The sequence below is a fragment of the Doryrhamphus excisus genome, chromosome 1 (assembly GCF_030265055.1).
Source record: "Doryrhamphus excisus isolate RoL2022-K1 chromosome 1, RoL_Dexc_1.0, whole genome shotgun sequence".
Classification (NCBI taxonomy): domain Eukaryota; kingdom Metazoa; phylum Chordata; class Actinopteri; order Syngnathiformes; family Syngnathidae; genus Doryrhamphus; species Doryrhamphus excisus.
In genome coordinates this window covers 1,765,385-1,780,647 of record NC_080466.1, presented here as the reverse complement: position 1 = coordinate 1,780,647, position 15,263 = coordinate 1,765,385, and the positions used below count along the sequence as shown (strand labels likewise).

Sequence of the window (15,263 nt, the reverse complement as noted above, 5' to 3'; positions counted from 1 at the left end):
GATGGTTGTATCAATTTCGTTGTTTGACACGGTCTGTTGTTTACAAAGTGCTCCTGAAAAAAGAGACACAAGCACATAATAATAATAAAAATTAAAATAATATATATATATAACTATTATGATTATTATATTTATTATATTAATGCTAATTATTATATTAATTATATTAATATATTAATTATATATATATTATATTTGCATATTTTACATAATAATAATATAATAATTATTATTTTAATTTTATTTTAATTATTATAATATTTTATTATTTTTAAAATATTTAAATATAAATATAAAATAATAAATAATAATATTGCAGATTGCATGACAATTTTACAGATACAATAATACCAGGTGGACTGTTACGTGTAAAATATATAGTATATATATTTAATTAATAATATAATATATTAATATATTATATAATATATAATATATATTTTGTTATATCAATGCGGCCCGCGAGTCAAAAAGTTTGCCCACCCCTGCTCTAATCAATAACCTTTTGACGGTACTTTAATGTTTTTTTTTAACATGCTTGTAATCTTTGGCGAACTCAAACTTGAGGTCAAAATTGTTAGTCTTTAACTTTGCTTCATCTCTTAAAATGCTGTGTCATAGTCTGCAGCGCCAACAGAAAAGCCCGGAATAGCTCAGCTCCTCCATAATGGATAAAGTAGCAGCATCGTCTGGTCACCAAACAGGCTGAAGGATGCATGAGTCTTCATCTCAGACACAATCATACACGCATGTTTCTTAATAGTCCGTATTAGAAATGTCAATGTGAATATTTGTTTCTCTTTGTGTCGATCCTGTGATGAACTAGTGATCTGTCAAGGCCACGCCTCTCACCATAAGTCAGCCCACGTTGACACCAAATTCCCTTGAACCCCCAACAGGATAAACGATAAAGAAAATGGATGGATCGGAAGTCTGAAAATGACCGGGACAATTATGTTATGACACGGTTTCATTATCAAGAATATACAGCATTTTACAGTAATATATAGCATGATCCCCACATTTCAAATCAAATCAACTTTATTTGTACAGTACTTTTCCTGCAAAGACATGCAACACAATGTGCTTTACAGAATTAAAAACAATTACCACAATTAAAAGGAAAAAAAATAGTAAGAAAGCCCCTCCCACCCGCCCTCCATACTAGACACACACACACACACACACAATCACACAATCACACACAGTAGGGAGACATGGCATGGCACTGAGGATCAAGGAAACTGTCACGGGGTGTCGAGGGTTGGACCCCAGATGCAGAGGAAGGCCAACAGGAGTTGCAGTTAGAGTCTTTTTAATAGGCAAAGTCTCAGAAACAAACTGCCCAGGGGGCAACACAAGGCGGTGGCGAGGAAAAACACGAGGAAAAAAACAAAATCTCGCCACAGAGCACGGCTAACATAAATACTCAATAGAACTACAGGAGGCTGGCTGGACGGCTAGGGAGTGCTGGGTAGACCGAAGTACCCGTAGGATAGCAGGATACTATGCGAGGAACCAGCGACTGCCGCTGCAAGCGGCGGCCTTAAATGGGCAGTTGATTGAATGGGCTTCAGGTGTGCCCAGTCCTCCCGCCTCCAGCCCGCTCCAGGATATCTGGAAAACAAGGAAAAGCAGACCAGAAGGCAGGAACAGAACTGTGACAGAAACACCACCTTTGGGGCCGTCCACACTGGGAGGAGCCGCAGGCCGTGCCATCAGGGGACCAGCACCCGGGCCCCCTGACCCCGACAGACGGGCGGACCCCCACATTAAAGGGAGGAACCCCCAGCCGGCCGGGTCGAAGGGACCCAAGGATGGCACCCCCCCAGCAGACCCGACACAGCCCCCAGTGTGGAGGACCCCCCCTAAGGAAATACTGGAATTAAAAGCTAAAAACTAAAAGATAAAAACATAAGAAAAGTTTAAAAAAATATATTAAAAAATTTAAAAAATTTATTATTATTATTATATTAAAAAATATTAGTTAAAATCGTGATTAAAAAGGTGTGTCTTTAGTGTCTTTGACTGGGATTACAATTCGGGAACCACCAGCGAATGAAGGGTTTCAGGTTTTTTTGATCATTCATCTTAAACTTTTAATCAGCTGATGAATCGTACTGTATTTCAGTTTAATGGCTGTTTGGAATAAATTGCTTACGCAAACAACCATTAAATTGCTTACTCAAGTGTGTGGAGTTTCCATGTTCTCTTCATGCGTGTGAGTGTGAAGTCAGCCCCAAGTCAGCTGGGATAGGCTCCAGCTCCTAGTGAGGATAGAAAATGGATGGATGGATGGAGGCTCGACTTCAAACCGTCTTTAAGAGCCAACAGTGCAAAATGTTGGATGTCCTTAAAATATTCAACATGAGTGTAATACAGTGGTCGGATGTCAGGGCCAGCAAGGCCTTCTCAGATGTACTGACTAACATTTATGTATTTATTTATTAATTTTAACAGTCTTCATCTCGTTGCATCTCTGTGGGCTTCACTGTTTCCAGTACATGTATGTTTCCTTTTTTTTGTCTTATCTTTTCTGCCATGGGACTCAGTAGTGTGGACTAGGTAAAAAAAACCCATATAAAACAGGGGTCTCAAACACGCGGCCCGTGGGCCAAATGTGGCCCGCAGTACACTAGTTTGAGGCCCCCACCTTGTTATGAAAGTTTAATGTTGTTCATGTTAAAGGTTAAATAACTGTTAATAGTTATCCTCCCTATCCGTGTGGAAGTGGTAAGTTTTTGGCTATTTAAGTTTCAAGGAAATAACTTGAAGGCTACCGTTTAGGTCGCTAGCTCTCTAGTTTGCGAGTTAGCATGTGTCTCAAGACCCTGCAGTTGCGCAATATGTTGTAAATAAAAAGAGTATAAATGTGACTATAGTCGTGTTTTGTCATGTCTACAGGGCTCTAATAATGCTTTGTTCATTTTAATCTGAAAAAAATCATTTGTCTACCCACCAACTATATGTGGTTTCTTAAGTTTTTATTATTTGCCGTTTTATTGTTATTATTATATTTATTTATTACTGATTGATTTTCTTTATTCTTGATTTGTTTATTTATTTCTCATCTTATTTTGTGCAGAAAAATAAAAATTAAGATATTTGAGAACAGTGGAATGTTTTATCAGAGCTTTTATTGTAGAAAATCGGAACCAAAGCACTGAAAAAGTTTGTATATTTTTCTGTTTTTAATAAATGCGTTTTTTTTTTTTTTTTTTGAAAACCTGATGCGGCCCAGCCTTGCCCAGACCCTAGCTCCAGTGGCCCCCAGGTAAATTGAGTTTGAGACCCCTTTAGCAATGGGTCTGATTTTCCCTCACAATGATTTTTACAGCTGCAAATTTACATGTCCTTCAAACGAGTGGAAGTCATTACCAAAATGTAACTCGTATTGACCGTTTGTGCTTTAATAATAATGTTATTCTTCCCCAATATGTGTAATACCTCTCTCTGTGTAATATCAAGCTTTGTTAAAATGAACTTTTGTAAACTATTGATAGTTTTCATCATTGTTTGACAGTTAAGGCCCAAATGAACCACTACAACTCCTTACGGTGTGAAAGTGTAACATATAAAGCACATATAAAAAATCTTGTTCCATCATGAGCATCACTGTAGCATCATGCTAACCATAAAGAGACATCCCTGTTGGTGAAACGTATTTTGAAGCGGTTCTGCGCTCTTCCCATCCTCCTCCAAAATAATGAGTCCCATCTGAATACATGCACGCAACACAACACAACACAACATCTTTCTTTCACACAATGTGTTTGTTAACTTCAATGTCATCACTTCATGGAAATGAATTGAAAGCAAGGATATGAAAGCAGACGTCTCCAAGGTCATGAAAGTTATTTCAATTTTTTCTGGTTGAATTTAGTAAAGTGAAATTCTGCAACAGATTCTCTTATGAAGACCTTTATGAATGTTTGAAAGGCTTTTCATTCCTTGAGGGGGAGGATTAACTTTTATGTTGCATGAATTAATTTGATCAAATGTGCAAACAGTATTAATGACACTAAAGTATGAATGACTATTTGGACTCTCATATAAAATAAAAATGCAAAATGCCGGCAATTAAGTCAATCAAATGTCACGTTTGTTCCAGTTCTATAAAATGCTTTCAGCAAAAATAGCACATATTCTTAAGATTAAGATATGCCTTTATTCGTCCCTCAGTGGGGAAATTTGTATTGCACAGCAGCAAGAGTACAGAGTCAGTTAAGCAGTACAAAATACACAACATAGAAAAATAAACAATATAAACAACCCAAGTATTCACAAAATCAACAGTTTTTCCAAGAGTTATATACAATACAGTATGTAGATAATATGAGAAATATATATATATATATATATAAATATATATATATATATAAATAATATATGTTTATATATATTATATATATATTTATATATATATAACATTATATATATATTTATATTATATATATATATTTATTATATATATATATTATATTATATATATATTTATATATATTATATATATATATATATATTTATTATATATATATATATTATATTATATATATATATATTTATATATATATTATATATATATATTTATTATATATATTATATTATATATTATATATATATATATTTCTCATATATATGTGTATATATATATTATATTATATATATATATTATATATATTTATATATATATAATATTATATATATATTTATATTATATACGTATATATATATTTCTCATATATATGTATATATATATATATATATATGTATATATATATATATATATATATATATATATATATATATATATATATATATATATATATATATATATATATATATATATATCATATATATATATATATGAGAAAAAAGAGCATTCCTGCAAATTTAATGTATTTTTTCTGTCCATTCAAACAATGCCACTCCTTCCATCAACAGGGAATCTCCTGCAAAGGTCAGGAATGGGGATGAGAAATGTATTTGTTCTGGAAACATCATCTTCCGCCAGTCAGTCTGTTTGTCTGACTGTACCGGTGTTGCTATTATTAGCATCAAGGGACGCAACGCCTGCCTCAAATGGTTCAGCATTTTCCGCCAGGCAAGGAGGTGAAGGTCATCTTGTGCAAAATACATCTTTTCTTTCTTAATCTAATAAAGTCAATGATGTCAAATGTCTAACGCATTTGTGATCTTTCTATTTTTTTTATTTCTTATTTTTTATTTCTCTTGCGTTAAGCCTCACTTCAGACCTCTCCATTGCTCACAAAGCAGTCGCTCCCTAAGGCTGCCGGAGCACAGAAGGATGCTAGCAACAGACTCCAAGGCAACAGCAGCAAATTAACACTTTGCTCACTGGCACAAAGACTGAAATTAATATTAACATCTGTCATTCAGCCAAACAGTAGGATGACTCACATGAATAATGCATTGAAACAGTCTGCCTTGGTGTTTAGTGAAACATTATATTGTTTGATACAGTATTACTGTTAATCAGTGGAGGTTGGTACCCTTTGTCAACTTATATACATATTTTGGTAATATTAAAAAAAACACCAGGCATCAAATCCAGCAACATTATGAGACTTATTTGTGAGATGCATGTATTGTTTTTAAGCCTGGATTATGCAACATTGTTTATTATGCAACTCTTTTACAGCTGTTTGTCTGCAGAAACGCTTTCCCGAGCGTCAACTCAAAATCAAACATTGGCAATTAAAGAGAGAAAGAATGTGTTACTGAAGCTGGAACTCTTCAATGTGTCAATTGAAAATGTTGATCCGAAATTGGAGGAGAAGGCATTCACAAAAATGGAAGAAAGACAGGAAATTGATTGTTGAGCTGTTATGTATTATGTCTTATGCCAAACACTGAAGATGAAGGAATGACAGAATGACATTCATTCATTCATTTTCTACCGCTTTTTCCTTACGAGGGTCGTGGAAGGTGCTGGAGCCTATCCCAATCTAGCCAATATAAACCAATATAGCCAATCACAGGGCACATATAGACAAACAACCATTCACACTCACATTCATACCTATGGACAATTTGGAGTGGCTAATTAACCTAGCATGTTTTTGGAATGTGGGAGGAAACCGGAGTACCCGGAGAAAACCCACGCATGCACGGGGGAGAACATGCAGAGATGGCCGAGGGTGGAATTGAACCCTGGTCTCCTAGCTGTGAGGTCTGCGCGCTAACCACTAGGCCGCCGTGCCACCCCAGAATGACATTCATTCATTCATTCATTCATTTTCTACCGCTTTTCCTCACGAGGGTCGCGGGGGTGCTGGAGCCTATCCCAGCTGTCTTCGGGCGTAAGGCGGGGTACACCCTGGACTGGTGGCCAGCCAATCACAGGGCACATATAGACAAACAACCATTCACACTCACATTCATACCTATGGACAATTTGGAGTCGCTAATTAACCTAGCATGTTTTTGGAATGTGGGAGGAAACCGAAGTACCCGGAGAAAACCCGGAGAGAACATCCAAACTCCACACAGAGATGGATGGCCGAGGGTGGAATTGAACCCTGGTCTCCAAGCTGTGAGGTCTGCGCGCTAACCACTCGGCCGCCGTGCCGCCCCAGAATGACATCAAGTATCTAAAAACATATACTACTACAGTACAGTTTTCGAGGGAGGATGACAAGCGGATGGTAAAAAAAAACAGCGGTAATTGAGACGCCCCTAATTAATTTAAAAAAATTTTAAAAAATTAAAAAATTTTGACACATGGCCCGCTTCTGCTATCTTCACATTGATGATCTCCTCCTGGTTTAGATCCTTTGAAATAAGATTGACTGTTGTATCCATTCAGGCACGGCGGCCTAGTGGTTAGCGCGCAGGCCTCACAGCTAGGAGCCTGTGTGGGTTTTCGCCGGGGACTCCCACATTCCAAAAACATGCTAGGTTAATTAGCGACTCCAAATTGTCCATAGGTATGAATGTGAGTGTGAATGGTTGTTTGTCTATATGTGCCCTGTGATTGGCTGGCCACCAGTCCAGGGTGTACGGCGCCTCTCGCCTGAAGACAGCTGGGATAGGCTCGAGCACCCCTCGCAACCCTCGTGAGGATAAGCCAGGGGTGGGCAAACTTTTTGACTCGCGGGCCGCATTGATATAACAAAATTTCCGGGGGGGGCAGACTATATATTTTACACGTAACAGTCCACCTGGTATTATTGTATCTGTAAAATTGTCATGCAATCTGCTATTATTATTTATTATTTTATATTTATATTTAAATATTTTAAAAATAATAAAATATTATAATAATTACAATAAAATTAAAATAATCATTATTATATTATTATTATGTAAAATATGCAAATATAACAATATTATTATATATAATTAATCTAATAATTAGCATTAATATAATAAATATAATAATCATAATAGTTATAATAATAATATAATAATTTTTATTTTAATTTTTACTATTATTATGTGCTTGTGTCTCTTTTTTGACCATGTCAAACAACGAAATTGATACAACCATCAAAAGGTTGGCTCAGGCCATGATGCCAGCTTGTATGTCGAGTTTAAATTAAATACTTTTGAAAGATTGGGCGGGCCGTATTCAAACACTTGGCGGGCCGGATGTGGCCCCCGGGCCGTAGTTTGCCCACCCCTGGGATAAGCGGTAGAAAATGAATGAATAATTTCTTGTGAATTATGAATATATGGGCATCAACTGTAACATGTTAATGTAAGGTTCTAAGGGGTTTTTAATGGCGTTCATTGTAAGTGTAAGTGTCTGCAATATGCAGCTATCCTGTTCAAAAAGCTTCCTAAATTTCATCAAAGTTGGACTGCAACCTTGTTCAGCGACTGACAGCACCACCACTTGTGTATCGGAGAGAGGTCACAGTTATTCACCCTTAATATGTCTGCAGAGTTGCTGCGTACAGAAGACAAATGACTTTGATCCCGAGATGCTGACAAACAGGTGAAATTTATAACCCAGCGCCCGAGTGTGGATCGCACACGATCGGCAATCGGCAACCGGCAACCTCCTCGCACTGACACTTATCACCAGATGGATCATAAAACCTGCTTCTGCATCGGCACGGCCACCGTTAGCCCTGATGAGAGCCAAAGAAAGACTCCAGAAAAAAATGACGCCACAAGCCGTGTTCATGTGTGGACATGTGTGTGAATACCCAGCCAGACAGTGATTACATTCATGCTGTGCATCCAGAAATAGTATAGAGTCCTCAGAACCTTGGCAACAGAGCTTCCAAAAATGGCAAATTTTTACGGAACACCGGCAATAAAAATAACATATTTTTCTTTCAGCCTTTTTGGAGGAAAAGGTGAGGCACACTCCATAAAAAGATAGGAATTACATTTTTGTGTATAGGTTGTTAAAAGGGGAGGATTGTTGCAGGTTTTTAATACATAAATATATAACAGCACACATATGGTTTAACTCAGGGGTCTCAAATGCGGCCCGCGAGACGCTAGTTTGAGGCCCCCACCTTGATACCACAGTCTAATGTTGTCTAAAAAAAAAAAATTCAAAAAAAACAAATAAAACAGGGGTCTCAAACTTGCGGCCCGCGGGCCGCATTTGGCCCGCGAGACGCTACTTTGAGGCCCCCACCTTGATACCACAGTCTAATGTTGTCTAAAAAAAAAAAATTCAAAAAAAAAATAAAACAGGGGTCTCAAACTTGCGGCCCGCGGGCCGCATTTGGCCCGCGAGACGCTAGTTTGAGGCCCCCACCTTGATACCACAGTCTAATGTTGTCTAAAAAAAAATAAAATTCAAAAAAAAAAAATAAAACAGGGGTCTCAAACTTGCGGCCCGCGGGCCGCATTTGGCCCGCAAGACGCTAGTTTGAGGCCCCCACCTTGATACCACAGTCTAATGTTGTCTAAAAAAAAAAAAATTCAAAAAAAAAATAAAACAGGGGTCTCAAACTTGCGGCCCGCGGGCCGCATTTGGCCTGCGGGACGCTACTTTGAGGCCCCCACCTTGATACCAAAGTCTAATGTTGAAATGACACCTTATAGCTGTGTGCACACCGGACACAATTAACATGATTTTGCCCCCGCCCATACTGTTACCCTACCATGTTACCCCGCCCTGTTTTGCTTTGGATTAGCAATGAAGCTAAAGGCTTATATGACGCTGGGTACAAATAAATGCAGGAAATGATTTGGAATAAAAGGTAAAATACACGTCAAGATAAAGCATCTCATCAAACATGTTGTTAAAGTTACCACGCTGCTCCCAGATGGAACTGAGATGCTACGATGCTAACTTGCTAATTGGGTACAATTATTAAGTTTCATTAATGTTTATGTTAAAGGTTAAATAACTGTTAATACTGTACATTTGAATCGGAAAAAAATAATTTCTCTACCAACTGTATGTGGTTTCTTATTTGCTGTTTTATTATTATTTTACTTATTTATTACTGATTGATTGATTTATTGTCTTTATTTTTAATTTGTTTATTTATGTTTTTTATCTTATTTTGTGTTAAGAAAAATAAAAATTAAGATATTTGAGAACAGTGGAATGTTTTATCAGATATTTTGGTGTGGAAAACCGGAACCAAAGTACAAAGCAGAAGCAAAAGCATTGAAGATAGTTTTTTTATTGATTTTTTTTTTCCAGTTTTTAATAAATGCGTTTTTTTTTTTTTTTTTAAACCTGATGCGGCTCGGCTTCACCCAGAACCTAGGTCTCAAATTGAGTTTGAGACCCCTGGTTTAACTTATATACATCGATTATATAGTATATTTAAAGCTATTATGAATCTCAAATGAATCCCTGCACGGATATTATAAATGAGATCACGTTTTATACAAGACAGCAGCTATTATTCATGTGTTTTAATACTCTCTTGTGTTTTCTGTGGTTATGAAGAAGGGGCTAAGGTGTGCTGAAGAGCTATATATATATATATATATATATATATAATATATAAACAATTTTTTTTAGTGGCTAACCCTTACCACACCATCTGCTGGGAGCATTGCAGAGGTATAAATCTTTGTCGGACTACACCCTGCATTGCACATTCACACCAAGTACCAAGCCTGTCCCACCCAATCGGTAGGCAGAAAAAGGGAAGGACTTGCAGACGGGCCTCCGATGCTCAAGGTCTATAGGGCGTGGTGTGTTAGAGGGGCTTGTGTCACAAAGGACCCCCCCATTGTACAGCAGCACATCATCCATCATCTCTGTCATATGCATCTGACCTATTGACCCGTGTCAGGAAAAGAATATACTTATTATACTTTTAATTCTTATGCGAAATTATGCTTTGAAAACACGAGTTTTGGACTTTAAATATATCTATAACAATAAAATGATGCACCCAAAAATACAGAACGACACACAGCAATAAAACAAGCATGGCCGGCCTCAGTAATGCCAAGTCTTTATTGATATGGTGTCTCACAGCAACACGTAGCAAGTTGAAACAGTAAAGAGAATAGCATACCAACTACATTCAATCCCTAAAGTCTATCATAAATGCAAATAATACGCTAGTGATTAAACACTCCACTGAACAGAATCATTCACGTCACACACATGGCCAGATACAAAGCTGCTGGTGTTTTAAGGCATTTTTATATCCTACAGTATTTAGTCTATGGCAAAATATTGATCCTTGCATTGGACATTTTGACACACTGTTTGTATTGTGATGCTATGATCCGCGTGCTTTTATTTTTGGCAGTGTTGCGGTGGTGGGATTGTTAAATGTATTTGGTTTACAGTGTGATTATTAAAGTCACCGTGAACCATTATTACTCTTGAATGCAATATAATGTACATACATTTGCATGTACTATAGACCTAATATTTTGTTAGGATAGGCCACTGCGTCGAGAAAACAAATACACGCTGACTACAGTACTGAGATGCCGATTAAATCGCTAAGCCACAATTAAAACAAGCCGTTCCGTATTCTGTCATACTATTACGCGTTTTTTTTTTTGTGTGTTTCTTTTTTTTTTGTTCATTTGATGTGTGAGTGCAGCTTGTCAGGGCGTGGTCGGTTACTGTGTTGAAGCTGGCAGTGAGCAAGCAGCAGCAGCAGAAGAAGAAGAAGCTACAAGTCCATTATTGTACCGGTGAGGTCAAACTACAACAGACATTTTTTTTTCCAGTCATGGCCAAAGTTTCCCAAAGAGAGCAGTTACGTTGAAAAGACGGTGACTTCGGGCTGCATTTCTGCTGTTTGGTCTTTCGGCTTGGTGATATGCATTGTGGGTTACAAATGGGCATTTAAGCGTCATCGTGAACGGTGGGGAAAAAAAAAATGGATACACATCTCGTCGTACGCATTTACAATACAGCCTCTTGCGCGTCGTTCTTCTTCTCAAACTCATCTTTTTCATCCTTATCTTCATTACTTAACATCTGTAGCCTAAGTCACATTTTAGCCGAAAGGAGTCATCGATGAGTGTTTTGCATTACGCATTAAGCATGACATCTACATATACCATGCAAATTAAGCCTGATTAATACTTTAGCTCATTTAAATAACTACTATTATTGTCATTCAGGAAGGTCACTCATGCATGTAAATTGATGCACCAAAAAATGGATTTGGACATGTGTGCGAAGAGCGAGTTAACCGACGACATCATCATCAAGCCACGATTATAGTCGATGGCTTTACTGAGCCAACTATAGGGCGCTCCCTTACCGAACTGAAGTATTGCATCACATCTAGTACAGTAAACCTCGGATATATCGGGAATTCGCTCACAACGGACAGATAAAAAAAGAACCGATTTTTCTGTAATGCATTTCCAATAAAAATTCATTGCATATATCGGATTTTTTATAACGGATTTCGCTTATTTCGTTCAAAATCTCCAGTCCCGTTCCAATGCATTTCCATTAAATTTCCCTGGCATATATCGGATGGCCGCATCGTGGCGCTCCGATTCGCCGAATCGTGACAGGCCGCTATACGACGTCATTTGCAGCGTTTGCAGCGTTGCCTGCACGTCCAGGTACATTGGAAACATAGTCAAGGAAGTGCCTTTTTATAACGGATAAAATCCCATTTATGCATATACCGGATATAAATCCGATATATGCGTAAAACAGACATTTTCCGGTATACGCATATAACGGATTTCGCTTATATCGGACAAAACCAGTGAACAACAATTGAATCCGATATATCCGAGGTTTACTGTATTATCTTTGTGATCATTTGAGTTTACAGTTTATTTCAAATATTTGACCTATATGCATAGTGGTCGCACACATGCCTTTCCTGGAATTGTGGGTAGTGGTGCTTAAACCGGTTGTGATCTACTCTTAAACTGACTACTGTACTTGATAAGACCAGGTCTAACCTATTCTGGCTAAGTGCTTGTTCTCTTGGATGTGTGAATGGAAAAACAAAGAAAGTTTTGAATAAAGTTGTATTGAATAAAGTGACTGGTATAGTGGAGTTACGATCCATTCCAGTTGTTATTTTAAAAGAAAATAAGAGCTACATTAAAAAATAATCTACATATTTCCTTGTGCTAATATGTGGGAATCAAACACATCATTATAAGATGTTCATGAGAAGGCAAACTATCAGGTTCCTATGGTGGTGTATGAGTGTAAAGAGCCTGGGTTTGGTTGAAATAAATAAAGGAGGGGAATTGCATGATTCAAAAACAGGCTTAGTTTTTCTGATTAGTGGAGGTATCACTGGCGTCTTGCTGCTTCTCCACCTTCTTGGTGGTGACCACCGTCTCCTCGTAGACCTCATGGGTGGCCTTGGCTCCCGGCTTGCTCTGCGACTGGCTCTCATCCTTGCCTTCCCTCTTGCCACTCTTACCGGAACTGGTGTAGATGCGGGTCTGGTAGTTATAACTCTGCCCGCCACCTGAAGTAATGGATGGGCTGGAGTAGGTGATCCCTGTCCCTATGCGGGTCTCCTCACCCTCCAGCAGCTTCCTGTGTAGGTAAAAATGAAAATGAGGGGATTGGAAAGGAGGAATAAAAGCATATTTGCATTTGTATTTTTCTTATATTTTACATTATGCTCCAACTCTATTACCTATATGCTGCAATCTCAATGTCAAGCGCCATCTTGACATTCAGCAGGTCTTGGTACTCCCTCAAATGACGGGCCATCTCGCTCTTAGTAGCTCTCAGGTCGTTCTCCAATTCAGCCATGTTGTCCTATGAAAAACACAGATCAATATTTTGCTGACAAAAACCTCTTCAATGCACAACCTGAGCCCAGACTGACTGTAAAAAGGATGTAAAAATATATTTAGAAATGAGAAATTATTAGAAATTCAAATCCTGTATATAGAGTGCGGGTATATAAAACATTCAGGAAGCCTTTTACTATCTTGTTCATTTAAATCGTGCCTAATATATGTAGCAATCTGCCGATTTGGGACATAAAGACGTGGGCGTTGTCACTTGCAGCTGCTGAGCTGATACGTCCCATGAGAAATTCAGCACCACGGACAGAGCCCACAGTCGCCAAAACCGCAATTAATCATATTTTACTTTAAATAAATAATAGATTGCTAAGTAATAATACAATTTTATTACCTGGTAGCTTCCAATCTCGACATTGTGCCTGTCCTCCATTTCCCTGAGCTGCTTTTCCAGGGATTCATTAGTGCCTCTGAGGCTCTCGATCTCAATGGTTCTGGACTGCAGTTGCCTCCTGAACTCACTCAGTTCCTCCCTGCTGGCGCGGATGGCATCGTTGCTGCGGGTGGCCTGCTCGGAGAGGTCAGCGAACTTGGTCTTGTACCACTCCTCGGCGGACTGCAGGTTCTTGGATGCCATGGATTCGTACTGGCCTCGAATCTCCTTGAGAGCAGAGGTCAGGTCCGGCTTGGAGACCTCCATCTCCACGGACACCTGAGCAGCCTGGATCATATCTGTGAGCTCGGCCACCTCCTCGTCGTGCACCTTCCTCAAGAAGTTGATTTCATCCAGGAGCGATTCCACCTTCTTTTCCAGGTCCAGGCGCACCATGGTGGCGTCATCCACATCTTTCTTAAAGGCTTTGAGGGCTGCCTCCGCTTCCTCCCGGGCGCGGAACTCGTCCTCATATTTACCCCTGAGCTTCTGGAGGTCGTCTTCGATGCTGTCTCTCTCGATGAGGAGCTGGGACTTCTCCCCGTTGAGCTCGTCCAGCTGGGAGCGCAGTTCGCGGATCTCCTGCTGGTACAGCTCGGCCAGGCGGGACGGTTCCGCCTGCCTCTGACGCAACGCGACCAGCTCGGTCTCCAGGACTTTGTTATGCTGCTCCAAGTTGCGCACTTTCTCGATGAACATGGCGAAGCGGTCGTTGAGACCTTGCATTTGCTCCTTTTCATTGGTGCGAATGATTTTGAACTCGTTGTTGAGGACGCTGCTCTGCGTCAGGTCGAAGGTCTCCACAGGCATGGACGAGAAGGAGCGCCCCGGCTTCCTGCTGTATGAACCCAGGGATGCGACGTTGCTACGGGATGCCGAGGACGACCGGTAACCCCCCCGGGAGGACATGGCCGTCCGCGACGGAGTGGAAGCATAGCGGGGAGATTCCCCGAAGATCCTTCGGTAGGAAGAAGAGGAGAAGACTTCAGATCCGTAGCTCATCCTGGTTGGAATGAAGACAGAACAGAGCGGTGGGCGCGTCTCCTTCTTATAGGAGGGGGCGGTCCTCTCATTAATTAATACAGGGGTGACCAAAGTGCGCAAGTTTGACAAAAAATTGTACCACCTGTACAAAAACTAATTTATTTATTTATTTATGTCCCTTTAGGAGACGTAATCACATAATTGGCTACATATGCTTGATATACGTACATTAATGCGCATACACGGTACCTAATAAAAGGGGCCACACCCCTCAGATGCCTCTTCATTGTAATTTGCTGTCCCCTCAAAATAACGCAAATATATCAATGTCTCAACCGAGTACACCGATATTTTCATCATTATTTTTCACAGGTTGTCTCTTGTCTCCTCTATTTGCCATTTGAAGATGCTCCACAACTACTAAATAGGGTTGACATAACAACAAATTCAACCAAATTCACGAATTTGTCCATGTTTTTATTGTTTTATATTAAGTCGTTAGTGAGTGATATGGTTCACCCGCAAACAAGGCATCCAAGAATATGACTTTGCCTCCCTCTGTTGGACAAACGAAGAACTGCTTTGAAAGAAGGCTACGTCTTTCTTTGCATGTCATAACTTAAGCATTAATCGACTGTACAATATTTAAATGTTTTCGATACAAGCCTGCATCAACAAT

General features: G+C 39.0%; 1 protein-coding gene across 1 annotated transcript; it reads right to left on the bottom strand.

Annotated features, from left to right (window-relative positions):
* Positions 1 to 10,396: 10,396 nt before the first annotated feature.
* Positions 10,397 to 14,635, bottom strand: inab (internexin neuronal intermediate filament protein, alpha b). Its single transcript, XM_058089720.1, has 3 exons — positions 13,562 to 14,635; positions 13,053 to 13,177; positions 10,397 to 12,949 (listed from the first exon to the last, which is right to left on the bottom strand). Exons 1-3 carry the CDS (start codon positions 14,600 to 14,602, stop codon positions 12,673 to 12,675), a joined length of 1,443 nt encoding a protein of 480 aa, XP_057945703.1. The 5' UTR covers positions 14,603 to 14,635; the 3' UTR covers positions 10,397 to 12,672.
* Positions 14,636 to 15,263: the final 628 nt, after the last annotated feature.

Coding starts and splice junctions, on each gene's coding strand:
- inab (XM_058089720.1), bottom strand. CDS start 14,602: ATGAGCTACGGATCTGAAGTCTTCTCCTCTTCTTCCTACCGAAGGATC. Junction 13,178..13,561: donor TCGAGATTGGAAGCTACCAG/GTAATAAAATTG, acceptor TGTTTTTCATAG/GACAACATGGCTGAATTGGA. Junction 12,950..13,052: donor ATTGAGATTGCAGCATATAG/GTAATAGAGTTG, acceptor TTACCTACACAG/GAAGCTGCTGGAGGGTGAGG.